This window comes from Malania oleifera, chromosome 9 (genome assembly GCF_029873635.1).
Source record: "Malania oleifera isolate guangnan ecotype guangnan chromosome 9, ASM2987363v1, whole genome shotgun sequence".
Taxonomy (NCBI): domain Eukaryota; kingdom Viridiplantae; phylum Streptophyta; class Magnoliopsida; order Santalales; family Ximeniaceae; genus Malania; species Malania oleifera.
In genome coordinates, this window is record NC_080425.1 from 95,815,649 (window position 1) to 95,838,868 (window position 23,220).

Genomic DNA, 23,220 nt, shown 5'->3' on the forward strand with positions numbered 1-23,220 from the left:
TTGGCATGCCTCAATTAAAATAAGAGATTCATACAGTTTCATAAAATGATTCTTTATATTTAGATTGAAATTTTTTGTGTTCAATGCTTGTGTTAGAATTTTATAGATTGTAGTATAAGAAAGAAAGAAAAATTTGTCTCCAAGTTAGAAAGAGTAGGACTGGGATTGTAAAGTATAATTTCATCTCATTATTTTCTTTATATTTCAAAATTTATAATTAATTTTCAAATAAGATGGTTGTAGGAAGTAACTTTAATTTCAAATTATAGTTTGAAATTCAAATGTAACAATGGTGCCTATTTCAAAAGATCTCACCCTTTGAAAAATGGTATCTATTGTAAGGAGTATTATTCGTAATGTTGAATCCCTTCTTTTCGTTCTTCTAATATCCTGTTGTCATACAAGTTTAACTGATGTTCTAATAATTTCATTAAAAGACTAACTTCTCTTGAAATTTGAGAAAAACGCAATAACCTCTCACAAGATTTCGAAAATCATATGAACCTTCCCTGAGGTTTTAGAATTTTTACAAATCTCTCTTAATATTTGATTTTTGAGAAATGTGCATCCCTCAAAACTGTGTCTTTTTTACAAAATATGAGAAAAGTTAAGTGTCATTTTGACAAATTCCAAGAGAGGTTTGTGAAAATTTTAAAATCCTAGGAGAGGTTTTCGAAAATTTTGAAATTTTAGGGGATGTTTATATCTTTTTGTCAAACCTCCAAGTGTCTTTTGTCTTATTTTTTTTGTTATCATTGCAAAATTCTCAAATGCATATGGGTCTTTCTTTTATGTTTTGGTTTTTTGAAATTGTTTCTATTCAAAGCTAATTGATTAGGCATAGTATTAATCAAGAGAGAATGGATGATATTTGATTAAAAGAAATGGTGCCCGTAATAAATAGAAAGTCCAATTAGCAATGAAAATGTCGACCAAATTGGCCTCTTTAGTTATAAGTACCTCTATATTTGGCCATCAAAAGATACTACATCCCCCGAGATACAAGAAAAAGACACCGATCTTTCCTGAAGTTTCTAAAATTTCATAGACTTCTCTTAAGGTTTTAAAATTACCATAGACCTCTCCTGGCATTTGATTTTGAAACACTTATACACCCTTTAAAATTTTGTTATTGTATTTTAGTAATGTACAAGGAGAGATAAGTGCTACTTTATCAAATCTCAAGGAGGTTTGTAAAATTCTTATAACTTCAAAAAGAAGATTTTGAAATTTTTGAGGAGGTATGTATTATTTCGTCAAATCTCCAAAAGGTAAATGGTGTCGTCTTTTTGTCTTATGTTTTTATTATTGTAAAATTATCAAATGCATTCGAGTCCTTTTATGTTTCAGTTTTTTGAAATTGTTTCTATTTAAAGCTAATTAATTACACCTACTATTTTAATTCATGTTAAAACGAAAAAAAAAATGCTTGATTATTTGATTAAAAGAAATAGTGTTTGTAATAAATAAAAAGTTCAATTAGTAATGAAAAGGTTAACCAAATTGGCCCGATTAGCCATAAATGGTTCAATATTTTAAGGAGAAGAATTTAACAAATAAAGTTGAGTCGGTCATTCAAAAATTATCTTTTTCTTGATCTTGATTCACTTAAAAAATTAATAAAAAGTATGAAGTATTTTAATATAACAAAAATAAAAAAGATGATTGGTATAATAAAATTTAAAAAATAAAAAGTAGGTGCAAACTTAGAATTTTTAAGAATATATTTTAATACAATAAAATTTATTCAATTCTTAAATAAATATGATATTAATTCCCATGATTGAAAGGCACCTATTTTATATGGAATATATAAATATGGTCAGTCATCATCACAAACAACTTATAATATAATAAATTCTCTCAAATATTCAAAGAATTTAATATATTTTACTCATCAACAACCCACAATTCAAATCATTGAAGGTTTCATATTTAATTTTTCTCAAAAATGTATAGCAAAGAAGTACACATTAATTAATTGAAAGACAAAATAAACTACGGCACTTCATTTATTTTTCTTTCTATTTTTTTGCCAATTGATTGATTAAGAGCCAAGAAAACAATTTCTCTAAAAAATATTTAAACTTTGAATTTTAAAATTAGAATGCTCGTAAATTTTTTAAAATCAGTAGAAAATTGCTTTTAAATTCCACGTAAAAGAGATTCAAAATTCATGTTGCTAAACACATTTCGATCTCATCAGCATTCACGGAACCAAAGACATCACAGATTCACAGATCCGTATTCACATTCCAGTTTGAAATGCGAGAGTGATCTCTATTCATATTTTTAATGATATATAATTTAGTTTCAATCCTAATAATTTATTTCTCTCTTTCTCTAGTTTTTCCCATTGAACGATCATCCATGTATGGTGAGAAAACAAGAAATTATTATAAAGATGAGAAATCTCCTTTATTCATCTCAGTACCAGATAGAAAGAATACATAATGATAAAACAAATAAAATAAATACACCATAACAAATGTATAATCCTCAGCTCAATCCATCAACAGAAACCGCAGCTCGAGTATACCTATATCTAAATAAAACGAATCAATCACAGATCTACTGTTTCAACAGAGCCATCAAGGAGACCAAGAGTGACGCGCCGATGGCAGCCCCAGAGATCGCCGTGGAGTACGCCGATCCAGCCTCTATCGACGGCGTCGGGGCCGAAGCCGGAGCATCGATGTCTTGCGCCGAAGCTACGGCGGCGAAGATCAGAACAGCTGCGGCGAAGAGAATGGCGACGGCCTTCATTGTGCTTTTCTGATCGGAGATCTAGGCTGAGGAGGAGGAAAGTCGGAGAGCTGTGATAAAGATCTGAAGCCCGAGAGTTGCAGAGCAGCAATGGGAATTTAGAAACTGATGGTAAGGTTTGAGGTTTAAGGCGGTATTTATAAGGGTTCAGGGCGACGGATGACGCGTGGACCCCACAGGAAACGTGGACAGCTGTCGGTATAAACCGGTCACCGCTGTTTGATTCCAGAAAGCAACCGACTGAGTCTGGAGGAAGACCCCCTCCCCTGTCCTGTGGGCAGTGAACGTTGGGGGAGGAGGGATCCTCTGTGTCTCTTGTCTGGACCTTTTCGCTGCAATTTTATTTTATTTTTTGTAAAGTTTAAAATTGGGCCACTCTAATATTGCAAAATGGATTTTGATATCTAATGTCAATATTCTTCTTTTGATTTGAATTTTATTTATCACCTTTTAAACTTTAAAAATTACTTCTTTATCAAATTGTTCAAAATCTTAATAAGTCACCCTTTTTTTATTAAAAAATAAATTAGGTAGGTTTAGGTTATGAGTCAAGATTTCACACTTTGATTAATATTTACATTAATTGTGGATATAAAGGTGCACTTTTTTTTTTTATATATTTAGATGCATAATTTATTTTTATTTAAATATATAACTACAAATTAATCATAAGACATCATTATATCTGTAAAAAAAATAGATTACAAAATGTTTTTTATTAAGTTTTGTAACACCGATAATATATTTTTTCTTTTTCTTCTTTTTATATATCCTTTGAAACTCTTATACTTTTTTAAGTGAATTATGTTATACGTCACAAGTCTATGATAACACAAGTCCACATGATAGGATCTCACTGGATACAACAGTGTAGGTCTCATACTATTTTACTCAATAACGCTCTGACGGTGCGAGTCTCCACTGAACATTTACCTTCCTAACTTATTTACTTAAAAAAATTTACTTATATTTACATTTTGCGCTATAAAAATTAAAATTTATGATTTTATAAATTAGAAATAAAAAATATATGTATATTTTAAATCTAAAAAGAAAACTTACAATGATTTATCCTAATCAAGAATTCGTCGGCCTTTGCCAATAAGGAAAATTATTGCAAAAACAATAGCATGAAAAAAAATAGAAATCATGCCCAATGAAAAAGTTGTTATTTTTTTAGAAGGTACCATTGTGATTCATCAGATGGTGGGCCAGGTTTAAATGTGCGGCTCTGATGTAATGACCGGGAAGCAGCAGATCAGCCGCGGACTGTGGTTGGGTGGGCGGCGCACGTAACCCCCAGTAGCCATGTTCGGTAAACTGCCTTGCCTAGTCTTAGCGACTAAGCAGCTCATGTATGCTGGGCGCCGAACTGGGTCTACCGCCTACGCACGGAATTCGGGCCCTTTACAGTTCACACCCAGACCAATAACTAGTTAACTACACGTGGCGGAAGAAGAGCCTAGGGCACAGATTTCCTCTCGTCAGGCTGGCTGATGGTCATGGGTGTGCTTAATATTTTTTACTTCGCGTGAGAATCACTAATTGTGAAATTTGATTCAAATATATATTTTTTGAGTTTAAAAAATGTAATTTGAAAATTTTATATTTGATTTTTTGTTCTAGAAACTAATCATCATTGGCTCGATTGAGATCGTTCGAAATGCCCCCGTCCGACACCTAGACGTATTCGACATCGTCCGATCCATTGCCAATCGGGACCCTACCCAGCACAAACTCTTCATTCGCAGCCTTGGATGAGACACTACCATCAAGAACTTCCGCAATCTCTTCTCCACCTACGTTGACCTCGAAGAAGTTGTCGCGATCCTTGGCAAGGTCATCGGAAAAAGTAAAAGATACGTGTTTATTACGTTTAAGCACGTCAATGGCGCTTTGCTCGCGTTGAAGAAGTCAAGTAAGAAAATTGATTGATAAATAACCGGGACCCAGTGTAAGAACCCGAATCGTGATATATGGGTTTAAATAAATAAGAGAGGAGCAAATTAGGAATTTAGCAGATTTCGTCGACGAAGTCCATATAAGTCTCGTCGACGAAGTTCAGAGACTCGTCGACGAAGTTCAGAGGCTTGTTGACGAGGAGAAGTTGAGAGATTTTGGGAAACCGGTGATATCAGGATTCGTCGATGAATCCACCATCTCGTCGACGAGGACACCATTTCGTCAAAGAAGACGCCCTAGTCAAAGGGCTATAAATAGAAGTTTCATTACTTCTAAGCTAAGGAAAAAAAAAAATTCTCTCTCTCCCTACTCTTCATCTCTCTAGATTTCTTCGTCGTTCGTCGCGAGAATCGTAAATCTGAAGTTACCACGAGGATTGTGGAAGGATTCTCTACAAGTTCTACGAATTAGATTTTCGGTTTTGTCGATTTCAGGTTTCAGCTTAAAATCGAGATAAGGCTCGGTTTTCAGTTTTGATCTGGTAGTTTTGTAGGAAAAAATCTTATGAGTATCTTCTGTACTGTGATTTGTAGGTTTTGGAACTCGATTTGTTGTTTATGAGCCTTAGAGTTTGGGATTTGCTAATTAGGGAAAAGGTAAGGGGAATTGTGTTTATATCGGTTATTTTTGAAATTGAACTTGGTAGAACTGTGGTTCACGGTCCTGTGTGTGTTTTGGCTACTCATTTGGGGGGATCTAACGGAAAAAATTATAAGTTTTTCATGATTACAGTTTTGGGAAAAAGGGGGCGACGAGCTGTATCATTGGTTTTGTTGAAAACCGAATGTATATGTTGATTTATACTGTGTTATAGGGATGACCGTGTCTTGACTTGTTTTAACTGTATGTGTTTGAAAAACCATGATTTTATATTATCAAATGGGTGTGATTTGTTTGGTTATATAAGCATGCATGTGTGTGTGATTGGTTGAAATACTAGTAGGAATGTAGCGACTCGAATAAAATGGAATTTGTCTAATTAAGAGGGAGAAAAATAGAAACAGAAACAGAAAAAGGTCGTAGATTTCGTCGACGACATTGCATTTGGGGGATAAAAATAATTTTAAAAGATTGCCTGGATTCGTTGACGAACACAGGGTTTCGTCGACGAAGGCTTTAAGAATTTCGTTGATGAACACAGGGCTTCGTCGACGAAGAAATACGGAGAGGGGTTTTGGTGTCGACTGAATTTCGTCAACGAAGATTGAATTTCGTCGACGAAATTAGTGAGAATTCGTTAACGAATGAGGCATCTCGTCGACGAAATCCCCTATCTATAAATATGAAAAATCCAATTTTTACTTCACTTTTAAGCTTTCTCTCCACTCTCTCTCTCTCCCCTTCGACTCTCTCTCTCTCTCTCTCTCTCCCCTTCGGCTCTCTCTCTCTCTCTCTCTCTCTCTCTTCGATTTTGGGCTAGTTTTACACTAGATCGAAGATCTGAGGCTACCATGACGCTCTTGGCAAAGTTCTCTACAAGTTTGCCGGAGCGGATCGTTGGGGAAACAAAGTTGGAAATCATCTCAGAGTTGAGGTAAGACTTTTTAAGACAAATTTGGTCTTGTAATAGTTATAGGAAATGATGTACGCATGAAAATATTGATGTTTAATACTGGGAGTTTTGAGTTTCAGGGTATTGATCAGGAAGTCATAGAGGGGGTTAGCCTAAGATATTTTGGGGGCTTTCTCAATAGTCAAGTAAGAGAATAAACTAAAACAGTTATTTTCCATACAATATATTATTAATTATGAGCACATTTATTTTCAGAAAAGCATATGCTATATTTGTTTATCCCATGTGAAATGAATGTTTGGAAAATACTGTTATTATGAGTAAAAAGTATATATATGTATAAGATACTAGAAATGATGATTTTAGAATACGTGGTATGACTTTAAACGGCATATGTGTGGCATGAATATTATTTTTTTGTGAAGTGAATCATGATATGAATGATTTTATGAACCAAACATGTTTCCAAGTATTATGAAAAGATAAGTTATGTTGTGATGATTTTGACGAATATATGATAAATGATTTATTTTCAGAGCATATATATATATATATATACCTGAAACAATATTGGCGCGAGGCCATGTATTTTATGATATCGGCACGAGGCCGTATTTACGATTTTTGGCACGAGGCCATTATTTACTATGATTTCGGCACGAGGCCGTATGTATGATTTTGACGTGAGACCGTATTTATAAAATGTTCGGCATGAAGCCGTATTTATGAAATTATGTACTATATGTTATCATAACCCGTATGTTAGTTTAGTTCAGTTCAGGAGCTCGGTACTGTAACTATATTGTAGATCAGATATCTACGTCAGATTAGTGCTAACCATCCCACGAGGGGATGGGAGATGGATAGTCGATGTGGCTTTCAGTAGAGTGTGGACGTCCACTTGGCAGTTTGAACCAGGGTGTGGCGGGCCCATCGTACTTACAGACATATTTGATTCTATAGTGGTCGGCTCGCCATTGTCGGGTCCCGCCTTCGGACTGCACAACCCGTCATGGGGGGTAATACATGACACAACTAACTAGTCATCCTGGGTATGTTTTCAGTACTATTCAGTTATAATAGATGTTTTATGTATGATATGACTTATTAGAAAATATGAAAGCATGTGAATATTCAGTATGATATGATGAATTTTTATGAAAATATGAAATGCACTGTATATGTATAAATGCCTTAAATGTTCATATTGTCACACAGTTGTATTTGGTTTATTTTCCCTTATTGAGAAGTGTCTCACCCCCAAACTTAATTAACTTTTCAGGAAACCCAGAGAAACCGAGGGGTCAAGGCCGCCGTTGAGTGAGTGGAGCTTCCCTACTAGAAGGGTAAGCTTTGTACTAGGATCAGTAGATTTTTGTTGTATGATCCTAGGGTCATTTTGATATTTTGATGGTTGTATATAAGTACAGTTTTTGGAGATGTAGTAAACTCTGGTGTTATGCTTCTGATGTTAAGTTTTATGTATGGATGATTTAAATTTTATGTTACTGCTGCTTAGGTTTCCGCTGCGATTGACAGGTGTCCCTGTTACCCACGGGTTCGGGTTGACCACTTTTATTATTATGTTATATTTTATGGAGGGACACTACAAGGAATGCGGTTCCAAATTTTTTCAGGTACTGAGAGTGTCCGACTCTATATCCGAGGGCATATGAAATCGCTGGCCATAGATTGACAGAGTGTCCGGCTCTATATCCGGGCGTGAGCCTATTCTGTCAGATTAGGCCGAAGGGTGTGGATCCACCAGTTTAGTGTCGGTACGATGCCATGGGAGTTGGGGACTAACCATGTGCCGGTGGGGCCGTATTCGTGGGTTGTTTACGGGCTAACGCCGTATGTCGCGGGCCGACTTTAGGCCGATGGGTGTGACAATACCGGGATTGCTGATCATGTGTGTGTGTGCGTGTATGCACTGTTGTGAAATTAGTACTGAAATTGCATTTAACTACGTGTATGTTGCATCATGATAATACTCAAATGCCACACAACGATATAACCTATGTTCTTCCTTACTGAGAGGTGTCTTACCCTTACTGTACGTACATTTTTACAGGTCCTTTGAGTAACCGAAACTAGCGTCTTGGTATTGGGAGCGTAGTGGCCGCTGTACTGTGGGTAACACTTGGATAAGTGCTAGGGCTTGTATTTTGTGGGTTGCCGTTTTGAGATATGTTAGGCACCCATTTGCACGTTATATGATGGAACCTTGATTCTGTCCTTGTATAGACCCTGGTATGGTATTGTATGTATATAGAATGACCTTATTCCGCTGCGTATATTCTGTTATGTTTGAATGTGTATAGGGTGCTTGAGAGCCCCACGAGGTAGGACCCTTATCCTTTGCTCTGTATCTTGGATGTTTTGTACGTTACAGGGACTGGTTGGTTTACATTTTCACCCCTGGGTCCCATTTCCAGGTTCGGGGCGTGACATCCAGCTTATGATATTAGGAAATTCCGGATCTAATGCGAATCTGACTACAATTGATGTTTCTATGCACAAGATTTATGTAGTCAACGTGCCTATTCTTAAGATATGATTTTTTCTCCATCATACAATAATAATTCTAAAATAAATAAATAAATAGATGCCACAGTTTCAATGCTTGAAAAGTTCCGCCTTAATGGCTAATAATAATTAATAGGATGTTCAAGTTATTTAGTTGATTGAACAATAACCTATGCACCAAATGCATAGTGGGGTCATGAAAGTTGTACTTTCAGTCAAAAAAACAAAGCCAAACTTTGAAATTCCAATGGGTTGGCCGAATGCACCATGGGGTCAGCAATAATGAGTTTTGCATATTCATGTGCGCTGAACAATGCTTTGAATAGTGAATTTGAAATTGCAATTGGAAATTTGAGTTGAAATTGCAATGCACACTGAAATTGCACAATGGTGGCAACTACAATCGATAAAACCCCAAACAACAAAATCGAGCTCTTTAGTGACATTATATCGAGCACCTGGAGCCCAATCAGTTGAACAATCCACACTATAATCAAAACAAACAATAATAAAATCACCGTTATCAATGGTAGACATCTCACAGATCTCAATCTCAAACTTTAATCTGCCGCTGCACTTACAACCCTATGTCCAAAAAATTCAATATAGGACTCACGAATCAACTAGGATATAATCGAATAATCTAAGTCTATAGACCCTACAGATGACAAAGACGATACGAAAATAGTCTGCGAAATCTATAATACTGCACGCTCACCTGCAATTCCCTTTGTCGCAAATGATCGAACACTTGGTGCATACACGTCCAAAACCTTTGAAACAAATCCATCCCGAACCGATTTCGAATCCTAACTGATATTGAAAATATCAGAACTCACATCTTTAACCCTAATAAAATCAAAACTGCAAGAACTTGTCGAATTGAACAACCATCTCGGCATCATAAATTACTAAAATGTTACTGAAAATATAGTACAAAAGATAAGCATAGCTCATTAGGCAAAGAAGAATCGGCCCAACAATCATAGATAGTTTGGATTGGATTGAGCTTGCGGCGGTAGTGGAAGCCGTGAAGGGCAGAGGCTAAAAAAATATTACTAAGGCTATGATCACATGTTAGATCAAGAAGAATGAGAGAAAATTTGGTAATATATTATCACTGTAAAAAGGATATTTATACATAATAAAAAACATTGTGCAATCAAATCAAATCCCCACAATCACTCCTATAATTAAAGTTAATCAAATCTTCACAACTAATCAAATCCTCAATCTAATTAAATCTCCACAATCATTCTTATAATTAAGGCTAACACAATAGAAGAGAGTGTTTTCATTACCATCCAAGGAAAAATAAAAAATCTAGTCTCCACACAATACTAAGATAAATCCGTGACCTTTAATGGTGACATACAACTCATACCCACACTATAGTACATTTATGCTTAGAAAGCACTCAATATATGTATGACTACTAAGGGCATAGTTGAGAATTTAGAGTGCACCAACAAAGGTATGGCCTTTTGCAGGGCTGTGGCAAAGTATTCAACTTACCACTTATCATGTCTGCCAGAAAAGGAAAGGTTGTGATTCTCACGAATCAGATGTTCATTGGGGGATGCTCCATTATTTTGTTAAGAGATATGGGAACCAGGCAGCTTCTTTATTGGCCAATGGCCCCTACCCTTTTCCTTTTCTTTGTTTGCTGCCCTTTCATCCTGTCCTTGTTTGGATTCTTGAAAACAAAATACAGAAGAAAAAAAAAAAAAACTAAAAACAAAATGTATTAAATTTCTAAAATTAAAAGGAGATTTTTTCTTGCTCTCGTATTTTAATAGTGTGAACCCTAAAACTCAAATTTTGAATTTTTTTACTTATAAATCGTGACGATCATCTATAATTAAGAAAAATAAATAAATTATTTAGAAGGATATCTGTACGAATGTGCAAACTTATTTAATTCTTACATTCTTAGAAAAGTACTTTACTTTTATTGGAGGTCTCGAACCAAATAACTAAACTCTAGATACGTACCACTTTGTCCCTAAGTTAAGCCATGGTGACGTAGTTTAGACAGCTTTCTAAGTAAATATTTTCATGCTAATATCTAAAATTTTACATTATTTTCATTCCAAAAAATGCTTAGGCCTTAGAACTTTCAATTATGCTAAAAGACATTGCTTAAAAACAATTCATTTCATTAAGTAAAATTTCTATTCAACAACTGATGGAGCAGCCCAATACTGCTACACAAGCCCAATCAAAGAATTCAAAAAATATTACCCAAGCCCACGGTGATTTGGATCATATTCGAATTGGGTTCGAGTTACCCGGCCCACTCCAATTAACGTAAATAAAAATAAAAATAACTAAATAATTAATAAATACGCATAGGGATATTAAAATTCAATGGCTACAAGGAGTGGCTTATTGGAAAACCTTGAGACCCTCTTCAAAAAAAGAAGTAAAAGCATACATAGTGGCCCTCTTGAGAACCAAGCCAATCTCAATGCCTCCCTTGATTTCCCTACTCTCTGTCAAAGAAATTGCCCCCATTCCATCAATTGAAATATCCTCTATCTTCTTGGGCCTTCCCCACCCGAAATCCATCTCATAAAGGCCCACTTTTGGCGACCCGGAAACCGTCATGTGGAGCTCCGACCCGACCATCAGCTCCCAATCCGGAATCCACCTCTCTGCACCCTCCAAAACTCCTCTATTCAACTTCTCAATGGAGCTTCCGATGGCTTTGGCGGCAGCCACCACGCCATCACCTCCCACCAACTCCCCCATTTTCACTGTGGCCCGCCCGAACGCGACGCAGTTGCCGAAATATGTGGCCGGGATCGGGTAGTCCAACCGCGCTAACCCGCCCGCAACAAACCCGAAGAAAACCGGACCTTCAGTGCTCATTTTTTCGTTTTTGCCCTCTGCTTTGGCTTTTGCCAAACAGACCCATACAAACGCACATGTTACAACATAGTTGGAGAGGAGAAGTTGGGCCGAGTTACTTTTCTGAGTGATGATCCAGCGTTTGATCTTGTCCATGTCAGTCGGACCCACCACACAGGTGGCCCGAACCATGTCACGGACTTGGGTCCTCTTAGTGTAATTTCCCGGCGAGTCTCTCCATTGCTTCAAGAGAATTCCCTCGAGCCCACGGCGGTCGATGATCAAGCTCCGGTCGTGCGAGGGCAAAACGGTCACTTCACCATCGGACCTGCAAATTGCGGCCCACGTCTTCATGAAGTTGTCGAACGTTCTCCCGTCGCCGGCCGCATGGTGAAAAGCGAGTCCAATGGACACGCCGGCGCCAGGGAACAACGTGATTTGCACGGCGAGCAGTGGAATCGTGTGAGGGTCGCGTGATGAGGGCAGCAGCTGAGGCACGAGGGGGTGGAAGTCAGCGGCGTTTCTGGAGCTGTGGCCGCAGAGGTGGTGGAAGTCGCCGGAGGATTCAGCGAAAGTGAGGGGGACGGAGTCGGCTTGGGAGTAGACAATGCGGGGGCTGGCGGGGTAGGGTGGGGCGCAGAGGTGGCCAGCGAGGTGGTTGTAGTGGCGAAGGGTGAGGGAGAGGGAGTGTTTGAGAGCGGGGAGGGTGGCGGCGGCGGTGGCCGTGGAGAAGGAGGGAAGGTGGTAGAAGAAGAGGGGTTGGTGGGGGGAGAAGAGAAGCCATGGGATGTCGAAGAAAGTAAGAGGAAGAGATGTGGGTGGAGGGAGAGGAGGTGAGGGATGGACTCGGCAGTGCTCCACCACCTTCACGCCATGAATGGTAGGCGCAGCCATGAGAGAGAGAGAGAGAGAGAGAGAGAGAGAGAGAGAGAGAGAGAGAGAGAGAGAGGGTTGAGGTTTGAGTAGGTCGGAGGTGGACAAAACCGGGGGAGAGAGAGACGTTGCAATTGGGAGAAGCTAGGGCTGTCATTTGTAATGTGAGTTTAATTAATGATCGACGGTGAGACAGAGAGGGAGTAGTACTACTGAAACAGTGAATCAGTGATCGTTGATGCTCACCATGGTCAAAGTGTGCGTGGATGCCCTTCCAAATTTTGTCCATCTCAACTCCCTCTACTGTTAATGGGAGATCAGTAGTACTCCCCACTTATCTTTTAAGCTATAGACCTTTTTAATATAAAAATATTTAGTTTGTCTTATAATGGGTTAGGAAGAGATATTAATTATATAGATTTTGTCTTTTTATATTGTTTATATGTCTATTTTTTAAATATGAGACATGTGATAAATATGTCTATTCAATACTCGTAAATGTGAAAACTATTATCACATGTTTTACATCTAAAAGACAAATATATAAAGAGTTGGAAGGACATATTTATTGTATAATCTCTTCATAATGAATTGAGAAATTAGTAAATACACTAGATATATATATACTAGGCCTAATATGATTTTGTCATGTGCAAACAAATTGTTTAATTTTATTGAAATATATACACATGACTAAATCATATTAGATTTGATTGTATACTTGTACGTAATAATTTCTTCAACTAATAATCCACCATTGTGTGGCGTCCTTCCTTTACCACTCTACACTCGAAGACAAAGATTAAACATTAAAAAAAAGTTTGTAAAATCTAATAATTAACATCTGAACTCAAACGTTGTCGTCCAAAAAAGAGAGTTTCAAGTTCTTACTAAACACATTATTCAATTGATTGTTATCAATTTTGATAATATTAACTTTATATAGTAAATGAGTAATATAAGTGTCAAATAATAAGTAGAATTTATTTGTGTCTTCTACACACACATTGCAAGCATGTCCAACTTATGTAAAATACTGCTAATACAATAGCATGTTGCATCTATATATAAATCTTACGATCTTACGATGTGTATATGTAATTTTGTAAAATTTATAGAGTAAACATTTGATTTGTTTTTCTAATTAAGTACATGTAACTGCGCATCTTAGATTTCATGTGCATCTAAAGTTACTGATAAAGAAATGGTCTGATCATATTATATATTTGTATTATGAGAACATCTTGCATTCATAAGAAATATTATAAGATGTTTAATAGAAAAAATTGCCATGAATCTTTAAATGCGGCCATCTAACATTGTAGAAGTTATATTCCTAAAAATGCATAAGGATAGTCCAAACAAAATGTCCCCCTGAATTAGTTGCATCATCAAATTTAATGGTTCTTATTAAAGAAAAACCGAAACATGAAGAACAATGATATTTTTATTCAAAAGCCGAGTCGTGAACACTACGTGCTTTAAAGAGGATACAAGTAGGGGTATTTATGCACTATTACATTATATAGATAATAATTATAAATCCCATGATTTGAGATAAGAACTGTTTTATTCTTATATATCCTCTTTTTTGAATCAACTCTGATTTGTTAACATATATGACCCTCAGACATTGACTTTGGATCTTTGACATTCCCCAATCTTTATTGTAATAAACTGTCTCGAATTTTCATCATTTAAATCTGCAGCAAACAAATGTGATTGTCAAGATGTAATCGTCGATATGCATGGTTAATACTTATAATATTTACTGAAATATAAAAATAACACGATTTAAACAAGTAGAACGTAAAAAAGAAGTACAAATTTTAATTAGGGTTTAAATGACAATGAATCCAGAGAGAAAGCATTAAGATTTTGTTTCAACTAAAATTAATTTGGGAAGAAAACACAAAATTGGGTTCAAAGAATTCAAAAATCTTACCCAAACACAAAATTAAGATTTCAAAAAATCGAGATACTCTCTTCATTAACTTTTCTAAAGCAAGACTTGTGTTGTTTGAATAAAGATTTGGTCCTCACAAAATTCCAAACGGATTCAATATTAATAAACCAATAAAAATCAAAATAAATAACATTTTGTTTGGAAACATTAATTTTATTTTACAATTTGAAATTTATTTGTAGATTTAAAAAAAAATTATTTAATTTTGTATTATATGTTTTATTTGCCTCTTAAAATTTAAATTTAAGGTATGATGTTTGAAGCCCTAACTAAAAGTCAACACAATTAAAAATACTATATTACATATTTTGAATTGTAACACAATGGGTCGTCCAACTATTTTGACTTTATGACCACCTTTGAAAACAAGACTTGGTCAACGCAATCTCCTAAATTTTCATATCCTCTGCAATTTCATCTTTTTTATTTTTTATTTTTTTTTAAAAGTTCATAATCCTTAAATTTAATACTCAAGGAAAAAATTACTGGACACAACATGCACAATTAATCACCTAAATTTTTAATACCACCCCCAATAATTTAATATATTTACCCCCTGTAAATTTCTATTTTTCTCGTAATTTTATTTATTTATTTTTTTAAATTCTTATGACTATGATGATATTAAGAATCATCAAGCGCATAATCTTAAAATATTACGATATAATGCACTCACCAATAGATTTACTTTTTTTTATAATATTTATTTATTTTAAAAATAACTAATAAAAATTATTCGTGAATTTATTCCTTAAAATTGTATGCTTCAAAATAAGGAAAAAAAACCACTCGACACTATATATACAATTAATTAGTCACTAAATTTATGCTGCGCCTCTAATAATGTTGTTTTATTTATTAAAGCATCCACGCCCTATTATAAATTTATGTTTCTCGTAATTTTATTTATTTATTCTCTTAAATACTTATCTTACTTTAAAATATGACGATGGTATCACCAAATCTTTATTTTCCTCAATAGTTCAAATCTTTATTTTCCTTTATAGTTCAAGATACAAAGAATATTACGATATGATATGCAATCGTCAATATCTTTACTTTTTTTCTTAATTTTATTTATTTATTTATTTTAAAAAATAATAACGTCCACCCTCCAATGTGATTCGCCTAAATTTTTTCTCTCCCCCATAATTAATATTTTTTTTGGGGAAAAAAACAGAGATAATTATTCTCCACCATGCAATATTAAACACACCATATTTAGAATTTACAATTGAACATTCCAAAATTGGCCAAACGCTGCACTATAAAATGGGTGGTCGGCCTCCCATAATTCCTCCTCAGGCTGCACAAACCAATTCGGAAAATAAAATTATTATTCTCGTATAATAATACTACAGCCGGAAACGACGCCGTCATGGAGATGAAGAAGGTTTCGTGTGCAGTCCTCTTCGCCGCCGCCGCCATGAGCGCGGTGGTCGCCTCCGCTCAAGATTCTGCAGCCCCGGCTCCCGGGCCAGCCAGCTCCTCGGCCGCCGCAGCCCTCCCCGCCGTCGGAGCCTCCATCTTGTCGCTCTTGGCCTATTACTTGCACTAATTGAATCGTTCGGTATATTTGAAGAAACGCAGAAGAGGAGAGGAGGGCATGTTTGGATGATTTGATTTCGCAAATTTGTTTTTTTCATTTTTCAAACCCTTCTTCCCCTTTCTTTCTTCATGTGATTCTCTTCTTCTTCCTCCCTATTTCATATTGATCCATTGACATGCAATAAAACAAATTTCGCATTTGTTATTATTATTATTGTGTAATTTTTTTAATTTGGTTGGGTGTATTATAAAAATTATCATTTAATATCATTAAAAATATAAAAATTGAGTGATAATATCATTTAGTAATCTCCAAGATAATATATATATACTCATGGAGAATATCGGAGTTATTAAATTGATTCCAATTTTTATTTTTGCTTCGAAGGATGGCATGAAATATTTATAGTTGTATATGTTAAAGTTACAACAGAATAACAAATCTACTATTCGAAATTTAAAAAAGTGTTATATAAATGGAGAATCCTTTTAATTGTTTTCCGATTCTCCTCTAATACTAATAATTAATTTCAGCCAAAAAAGAATTCTCCATATGATATGATGTCCCTTTTTATTTTTCAAAATATTCTTACACAAATATTGATGAGGTAAAAAAATTAATAAAAAATATTGCTTTTATCTTATAATTAATTTATAATTACTCATATCAATATAAATATTTATTAGTAACTTTTAATTAATTCATAAATATTTAGTATATTTGATTCACTTTTTAACACTTTAAAATGTTAATGTTTGACATAAAAAAGGATTAAGTTACATAAACTTAGGTTACGTTTGATTTGCGGATTGGTTGTACAAGAAATTATGTTTTTACTCAATAAAACAAACAAAAACATGAAACGTTTTATAAATCTATAATAAGAAATAGACAAACACGATAATTTTTTAGCGTGCATTCTCGTGTGTAAACTCTCAAATTTACGAAAGAAAATGAAAAAAAAAAATTATCTACTTCATAGAAAGGAAAACAAAAATTATGAGCATAGTTAATAACTTTTACAAAGCATATAAGTCATAAATTTTTTAATTTTTAATTCTTAATTCAATTATAAAACCAAGTTTAGAGAAATTTGTAAGGTCATCAGGAAAAAAAATTATTATCCAAATATGTTAACATTATAAAAATTAATTATTAAAAACTAATAAGGTAATAAAATTGATTTAGTGACAAAAATTGAGTCGATAATATGTAAAAAAAAGTTATGAATGTCATGATTAATATTAAACAGAGATAAAAGAATTTGTTAATTTTGTTAAAAATTTATAGTGTGCTAATACAAGTGCCCAATAGGTAGCTCATCGAGAATGAAAACAAATTTGTCCATACAAATTTATGGCTAATTATAATCAATACATAAACATATAACAATAACAACAAAATCAAACCTTAACCCTACTAGGTGAGTTCGATTATATGAATTTTTTTCCGCTTACTTAATAAAAAATCAAGTATAAGAAAGTCCCAAAAGTAAAAAATCATGAGGTTTGTAAGGAGTTGTTTGGTATCATTATTGTTTTTTATTTATGTTTTTGCACCGTGAAAAAACATATTGTACAAATGTGTTTATTTATATTGTTAGTTTTCTATTTTTGTTACTAGTTCTCATCTCTTTACAAAAGAAAAATGAAAATCAGGTTTTTATAATTTTCAATTAGTTTGATAACTTATTATTAGAAATTTTAATATCGAGAATTAGTTTTTTTTTAGATTAAATCATCCATTTTGTGCACTTTTAAATTAAAATAAAAATAAAGTGATAAAATATGAATTAAAATAATAATTAAAATAAAATATACAATAATTTAAAAACATAACATTCATAGTAAATCAGAGACTGAATACTAGAGAGGCGAAAAAAATTGTTTAAATTTATTTGTATAAATAAAAAATCAAATATAAAGGATTAATGAATTTTAAGAAATTAAATGAGTTTACATTAGTCATAACTGGCCCAGCTCGCTCCTCTCCCTCTCCCTCTCTGTGAAGTCTGAATGGCGGCCATCGTCTATCGTAGATTCTCCTCCAAGCTCCTAAGCACCTCTCGAGCTTCTTCTTCTTCTTCTTTAATCTCCTCACTGTCCACTCGCCCCATTTCTCAAGATGCTCAAAACCCTAGTTCCACTCTCTTAACCCAATTCAACGCCCATAATTCCACCTGCACGTTCTCACTCTTCCCTAATAAAAAACCCTCAGACCCTTCACCCACACTCCCTAATTTCATCTGTTCTTCCACTAATTACACAACCCTTCGCAAATTCGAAGCATCATCAACAGACCCCAAACCCATATTTTTCGATCTCCGTCTCATTAGACTCTACTCTTGTTCTGCTCCCAACTTCAAAAACCCTAATTTTAACTGGGTATCAGGAGAAAAACCTAAGCACTTTTCAACCTCTGATGCACCATCAGCTTCTGAAAGTGAAAAACCGCAAAACTCTAGTCCGTACCCCAGTCAAAACCCTGAGTTCAAGCACCAAGAGATCGAAGGACCGACTGTGGATCGTGATCTCTCTGCTCTTGCCAATGAGACCCGAGAGGTACTGTTAGAAATCAAGTGAAGTTTCTGAATTTCTTTGACACTCTGTTTGGAATGCAAATGAAAGTAGAATTTATTTAATTTACAAGTGAATTCTTAATAAGAATTCATTTGTAAATGACTTGATGGGTTTGGCTTGCTATATATAAAACTGTGGAGCTCAGCTGAATTCTTGTCACGTTCGAATTATGATCCGATAGAATGTAGAAAAATGTCTTTCGATCTCAATTTTGTGAAATTCATTTATCAATTTTATTTGTTATAAGAACATGAATTCTGTGATCTGTTATTTAAGATTTCAATTCCATGATTCCTTATGCTTTCAAACAAAAAAAACTGCATATTTGTAAATGAGTATAAATTTAACAGAATTCAACTGTTCCGAACCAAGTCTTAAGTATTCCTATTTCATTTTATACCGTGCTTACCCGTAATTTTAAAGACTGTATTTCTAATGGGTGTCTATTACTTTATTTAAAGAAGACAGGACTGTTTTTCCATTTCACAGGCCAATCCACATTATTTTACTTTAATTTTTTGTTATCCTATTTTTGTAATTTATTGCAAATGAGACACAGATTAATGTACACCATATTTTCCAACAGGTTCTAGAAGGATTGTTGAAGAACATCTATAGTCTGAGCAAAGGAATGGCTGTTCTGGGTATGGTGCAGCTAGGATTTGGAGCTTGGATTTCATATATAACTCGATCTGCTCCGATCATGGAGGTCGCAATTATGTGCTGTGTGGCTTTTGGGTTCCCTTTTTCGATGGCATTCATGTTGCGGCAATCATTGAAGCCAATGTTCTTCTTCAAGAAGATGGAAGAGCAGGGTAGGTTGCAGATTCTGACTCTAACGCTTCAAATTGCAAAGAATTTAAATATTTTCTTTGTGCGGGTTCGAGGAATTTCTTATTTATGCATTGCTGGTCTGTCAGTTGGCTTCTTGTTTACCTTGTTATCAAGATGATGAATTACACGTCTGTTCTGGTTTAATTGATAATAAAAATGTTATCTTTTTTGCTGGATTTGTTGCCCATGGAGCATGAACGTGAAAATATAGTATGCTGCCTTCCATATACACTCCTTCCAATCTTTATACTGGCATATTAAATTTAGATGTGACTGTTGACATAGATTCTGAGATCAGGATGAGCTCGAGTATGCTTGAGGGTTAATGCCTGCAAAAGTGGAGAGTGCAACTAGAGATGGGATCCAAATGGACTCTCTGATGCTTAAGTTAGTGATGAAGTTCTTCGAAAGGAGGAAACTGATAATGATGACTTACCTTCCTATGGAGAAACTCTACAAGAAACCTACCCATTCATGTGTTTGTGTGCCTATTTTCTAAATACTAAACATGTGGCTAATAGGTCCTACATTCATTAGTATGAGACATAAACTATAAAGAGTGAGATTCATTTGCCAGATGTTTAACATCTAAAAATCAAGCACACGGACAACATGGAAGAGCATCCTTGAATGAAGAAAGAAGTTTTCATTTGCGAATTAGTAGTGGTTAGTACATGGTGTGGTAGTTATGGATTAGTCTGGTAGGTCGGGAAGGCTGTAGGATTGAGTTCAGGCGAACAGGCCAGACCACACTTCCTCCCATCTTGGGAGTGTGCCTCTGCCCACATCTCTTAAGATGGATGGAGCCATCTCCTCATTCTTTGCTTGCATCAATAAGTATTATTGCTCATTAGAATTAGTTATTACACAAATTTTCTAGAAAGGAAACCATGTGCGTGAGCCTTAATATTTGCTTAAACTATGGTTGTCCCTTCTTCATTCTGCAGTGATGACAGCCCTCATTGTTGGGCTTAGGTGACCTGAATGTTGAGCTGCATATCTCCCTCTGAATACTGCCTCACAACTTAATACCAATTTTCATATGTTAATCTGTCTGATTAGCTGAGTTTTCATCTAAAAAGACTTTTAGATTCAACCATAAGTAGGGCATGGTTGCGAGAGGTTAATGCCTCAACAGTTCTGCATTTTAAGGTTTGTCATGTTGTAGATCACAGGTGGATGCATCATGTTCTGTTGAATGCTAAGGCTGCATTTTGAATCATGTGTTTGGGGCACTCAATTCAAATTCGTATAGATTTGGATGAAAATGTAGTTTTATATAACATTTTATTCTAATTCATATGAATTGAAATCCAAATTCTGAAGTGGAAGCTCCCAATTATAGGATTAAGTTTTTCCTTTTCAAGATCTTGTGTCATACAAGCATAGAAAATTTGCCAGGAGTTGCAAACACTGTAGGTTTACATGGCAAGGAGATGTAGAAAGTTTTATATATATATATATTGGCGAGCTGTTAGCTTGATTAGAATAAATTCATAATCTGGAGCAAGGAGATGTAGAAATTTATGTTTATTGATGAGCTGTTAGCTTGATTTAGAATAAGTTCATTGTTAGGAGCTTGGTTCTTCCAATAGTATAGAATAGGAATGGTATAATGGCCATGAAAGAATGTAATTTGCTGAGAAGAATTTTATAATTTGTTTGGTATGCAAGAATGGAATAAAATTGGACCTTATTATAGTTTACATTTTTGCTATATAATTTTTCTCTTCATTTATAGAATTTGAAAAATCATCAAATTGCAACGTCTTGGAAACACAAAGTTAGATTTAGTGCATGTCTTACATCACATGAAATTATTAGGTCAGGTTGTTTAATTTCATCACAATTTAAACAATTCATCATATTCTTAGAGGCAGTTTTAATAATTTCTCGTCTAAATATTAATGAGATGTTGTGACGGGAGAGTGTCAAATATTATGAAGAATTATTGTCCCAGAAATTATTTTATGCCTATTGCCTTTCTTATTGGCCTGCTAGGGGGGATATGATTTAATGGCAATGGGAATTTAGGCCCCATTTAATTATGAAAAAAAAAATTTATTTTTTATTTTTTAAAATTTTTAAAAAATTATAAAAACTCAAACCTAGGTCAAAATCATATTGGATGCGGTTTGATTAGGTTAACGGTTTAGTTTTATTTTTTAGAAATAAATAATATAAAAAGGTAGTAGTAAAATTGAAATTTTGCAGAATATATGCAATTGACCTTTGGCTCCAAACATAGAGAGATTGAATTGGAAAAATGTTCTCAAAGTAACAACCACAATATACAACGTTGGCCTTCTTTCCTTTATATAATTTACCTTTTTGCTTTTAGATTCAGTTTGGGTTGAGTTGTTTGCTGTTTCAATCTATCATTCCGTTTGCATGTTTGGTTTGTATGAAATACAGCTCACAACTTGATTCAAATATTTCCATGGTCATGCCTTGTAGGCTATTTGAATTGGGTTAGTTACCCTTAATAATTATAAAAATACCACATTAATTTTTTAATTTTTTAATTTTTGTAAAAAAGTTGAAAATATGTTTTTATTATTTTTAAAATTTCTAACTATTACATTGCTAGAGAGTACGAAATTTGGACTTAGCGTGGAAAAATATTATAAAAATTTTAAGTTTTAAAATAATTGGGAAACTTTCGCTTCATTTTTAGTTTACTATTTTCAAGTTTTCTACACAAATTCTCAAAATATTCAAAGACTTAAAATAATTTTCAATAGTGCAAAGTGAGGACCTTTTATCTCTGCAAAATTCACATATTTAACCAAAAAAAATGTATATACATATTCATTAGAGATACATTACCATTTATTTGTTTAGTGACGGATAAAAACGTTGAGTTATTTGATATTACTATAAAAATTTATGAAAATAAAAATAAAAAAATTAGCAACTATTTGAAATTAAAACTTGATTAAACAAATACTTATTTTTATCTTTAAATAAAAAAAATATAAAATATAAAAAATATATATAATTAAAATAATAAAAGTAAAAAGTATACAAATTAAAAATAATATTATGAAAATAAAATCATTATAATTATATTAGTTGTTATTATATTTCAAAATTACTTTACAAGAACAATCTTATTATGCGTAACAATTGAAACAAATTATGAGAAAAAGTATTTTAATTATATATTAAATTCATATGATCATTTTATTTCTAATACCTATAAAGGAGAATATCATTCAAAAATATCAAACTTCACCCTATAACTAACCATAATAATTCCAAAATACTCCTCTTCCGCTACCCAAAATATCCTTATAAATATATCAAATTTATCCGCTAAACTACTCATATTTATTCCAAAATATCCTTATAATTTTTTACAACTATCCCAAAATTTCCTTATACTATTTAATTCTAAATATTTTAAAAAGTAGTCGTAAATCACGTACACACAGTGAAGGCCTTAATGAATGGATCTTCCTTGGGGAAGCCAACCTGCTGAGAGATGCACCAAAGGAGCCAAAACTCCGGTTCTAATCCAACTACCTGTTATAAAATCATGAATTTCTTTCAATGGCTCCGTGCAATCCAATTGAGTGGTCCGCATGCTGAAAATCTTCCATGCATTCTGAAAGACCAATCCCAGTCAATATGCTTTATTTGAAGAACATGGCCTCTGCTGTAGCCTCTCCACAGAATGCTCTGCTTAAAGTTTATAAACTATATTGGCCCCTATCATACATATACACATTAAATGAGGTAACAAAAACTCCAGGGGCCCTTATTAGGGCTAAATAAGGAGGGGCAATGCGAG

General features: G+C 34.1%; 3 protein-coding genes across 3 annotated transcripts; 2 read left to right on the top strand and 1 right to left on the bottom strand.

Moving 5' to 3' along the window:
• Window positions 1–11,081: 11,081 nt before the first annotated feature.
• LOC131165050 (malonyl-coenzyme A:anthocyanin 3-O-glucoside-6''-O-malonyltransferase-like) lies at window positions 11,082–12,823 on the bottom strand. Its single transcript, XM_058122698.1, has one exon. It carries the CDS (start codon window positions 12,515–12,517, stop codon window positions 11,159–11,161), a length of 1,359 nt encoding a protein of 452 aa, XP_057978681.1. The 5' UTR covers window positions 12,518–12,823; the 3' UTR covers window positions 11,082–11,158.
• A 2,947-nt stretch (window positions 12,824–15,770) lies between these two features.
• On the top strand, window positions 15,771–16,218 carry LOC131165051 (arabinogalactan protein 23-like). The gene has a single exon (XM_058122700.1). The coding sequence runs from the start codon at window positions 15,841–15,843 to the stop codon at window positions 16,018–16,020; it is 180 nt and encodes a 59-aa protein (XP_057978683.1). The 5' UTR covers window positions 15,771–15,840; the 3' UTR covers window positions 16,021–16,218.
• A 1,725-nt stretch (window positions 16,219–17,943) lies between these two features.
• On the top strand, window positions 17,944–19,600 carry LOC131165052 (uncharacterized). The gene is made up of 2 exons (XM_058122701.1): window positions 17,944–18,572; window positions 19,177–19,600. The coding sequence occupies exons 1-2, from the start codon at window positions 18,027–18,029 to the stop codon at window positions 19,540–19,542; spliced, it is 912 nt and encodes a 303-aa protein (XP_057978684.1). The 5' UTR covers window positions 17,944–18,026; the 3' UTR covers window positions 19,543–19,600.
• The last annotated feature ends 3,620 nt before the right edge of the window (window positions 19,601–23,220 follow it).